The sequence below is a fragment of the Adiantum capillus-veneris genome, chromosome 7 (assembly GCF_014529385.1).
Source record: "Adiantum capillus-veneris isolate H3 chromosome 7, ASM1452938v2, whole genome shotgun sequence".
NCBI classification, from domain to species: Eukaryota; Viridiplantae; Streptophyta; class Polypodiopsida; order Polypodiales; family Pteridaceae; genus Adiantum; species Adiantum capillus-veneris.
The window spans coordinates 79,566,291-79,568,666 of record NC_140937.1 but is presented as its reverse complement, the minus strand read 5'-3'; the positions used below and the strand labels follow the sequence as shown (position 1 = coordinate 79,568,666).

Genomic DNA, 2,376 nt, shown 5'->3' with positions numbered 1-2,376 from the left:
ATCTCTCGTAGACAATGAAGGTAAAGAATTTTAATGATTAGTTAGGCCGAGAGAGAGAGCGAGAGAGTGAGAGAGATTGGAGAAGGCGTCGGTTGGGACACGGGAGGAACTCAACCGTCACTTTCTTGGCCTTTCGGGGTCTCGCCACCACCCCATGACCCTCCTCTCTTCTGCTCAGCCTCTCTCTCTCTCTCTCTCTCTCTCTCTCTCTCTCTCTCTCTCTCGACATCAGCCGGCCTCTCTCTCTCCCCCCCCCCCCCCCCAACCACCAATTATAAGCTGGCGTTCTCATCCAAGAAGGCGAACCCGGGGCCAGGTGCCTACTTCCCTCGCACCACTAACAACGGCTCTCCTGCCTTCACCTTTGGCAAGAGGGCAAGCAGAGCCAGCGGCTGTGGCATGCCGGGTCCCGCCGACTACTTCCCCTCTCAAAATGTGCACTCCCCTGCCTTCTCCATGGGCAAGAAGGCCTCTCCCCCCTTTGATGAAGGCACCCCTGGCCCTGGCTCCTACTTTGTGCTAGCCCACCCCCTCTCTAACTCCCACTCTCCAGCATTCACTCTTGCAACTCGCCCCTTCGCCGCCACCGCAGCGTCGTCTGCCCGCAGATGCGATGATGCCTCGCCCGGCCCGGGCTCGTATGAGACATCAGCATCGGGCCTCCACGGTCCCAAGTTCACCATTCGCACTCGGAAGACTACAGTGATCAAAGAGCCCCTCCCTGGGCCTGGCTCCTACTTTGTGGACCATTCCCAATCTGGCTCTCCCTCTCCCCTTTGCCATCACCATCGCCCTCAAGGCCTATGAAACTTTCTCACTCTCAGAGTTTGCCTTGAAAGTTTGATCCACATACTCTATAGGGTGAATTCTCCACATTGGATTCCCTCTCCTTTGTACCATACAATATTGTACCATTATAATGGCAACCATGAAGAGAGACATTCATTCATGCTCCATTGTAGATACATACACTAAATTGCTGAACATGAGTTTTTTTGCTTAATCCAATTCTCCGCGCTTTTATGGCAAAGAAACAGTGGGTTATCTTTCCCTTGTTCATTGCTTGCTGACTTTTTCTGCAAATTTATGCATTCCAGGCAATAATTTTACTTGAAAAATTGATCAACTTCTTGTGTTATCCATAATGTGCAAAGATTAAAGTATGTCTATATAAGAGCCAAGTTGAAGATGATGTAAGTATTGAGTATGTGTACACATGTGATCTAATATTATGATAGACAAGAGTGCTCACATATCCTGGTTGATTTCTCTGATTGATATTGAAAAATGTCAATTATGATTTTGACTCAATTATAAAGAAACATGATTGAAAAAAAGGTTTCTCCAAGGAGTGATAGATATTAAAGTGATGAAGTGTGTAATTATAATATTGGAACTTAGAAAATCCCGGTAATGAGATGTGTCTGTGTTAATGGTAATAACGTCCTTTGATATGACTTATAATGCTAACAAGTTATGAGAAGTAAGTTGGGCTAGTGTCGCTTCATTACTGGTTGGATCGCTTCACTACCTGTTGGATTGAAGGCATTTGATTGTGAGAAACTCTTTTAGAAAAGAAAGTTTGAACTATGAAGAAGGTTTTAAGGTTTCCTTGAATTGGGGACCTTTTTGCCTAGGATGAAAGGTAGAACATTTGTTTTAATACTAGTATATGACCCGCGTGTTGATGCGGCTAAGAAGAAGCAATCGTGGCACTCTCCTCCCTCACCTTCCCCCAAAGGTGGCAACATGTACATATATATAGTAGTATGTGACTCGTGTATTGTTGTGGTTGAGAAGAAGCAGCTGTGGCACTCTCCTCCATCAGGCTTCTTCGAAGGTGGCAACATGTGTGTGTGTGTGTGTGTGTGTGTGTGTGTGTGTGTGTGTACATACATACATACATCTATACACACATACACATATATATAAATAATATAAATATGTATATGTCTGTGTGTGTGTGTGTATACACACACGCATGCCCGTGCGTTGATAGTGGCCTAGCCATGACCTTAGAAGACGATTCACACAATCGAAAGCACTCTTGCCAAATTTGACAATGGGCTTTCCACGAACCTCCTCTCTTTACCAACTCTCTCTCTCTCTCTCTCTCTCTCTCTCTCTCTCTCTCTCTCTCTCTCTCTCTCTCTCTCTCCGTCGCGACAAACTTGAATTACATTTGGAGTTGGCATGTGGCTGGATTAACTTTTCCATAAGTAAGCAAGTCCCCCTCTATTTGTAGAAACATACTCAACCTTCGAGTTTTCATTCATCTCTCTTGTGTACGCGTGCGTACACACACTCATCACAACAATCAACAAATTGGTGGGGGAGGGGAGGGGGGTAGCACAATTGCTCATACACGTGGAGGTG

At 45.8% G+C, this 2,376-nt stretch overlaps 1 protein-coding gene across 1 annotated transcript; it reads left to right on the top strand.

Moving 5' to 3' along the window:
- Positions 1–267: 267 nt before the first annotated feature.
- LOC147454110 (uncharacterized) lies at positions 268–1,008 on the top strand (the record flags this gene model as incomplete). Its single annotated transcript, XM_086517012.1, has 1 exon — positions 268–1,008. A coding segment is annotated over one exon (540 nt), but the record flags the coding sequence as incomplete, so codon positions are not given.
- Between the last annotated feature and the right edge of the window lie 1,368 nt (positions 1,009–2,376).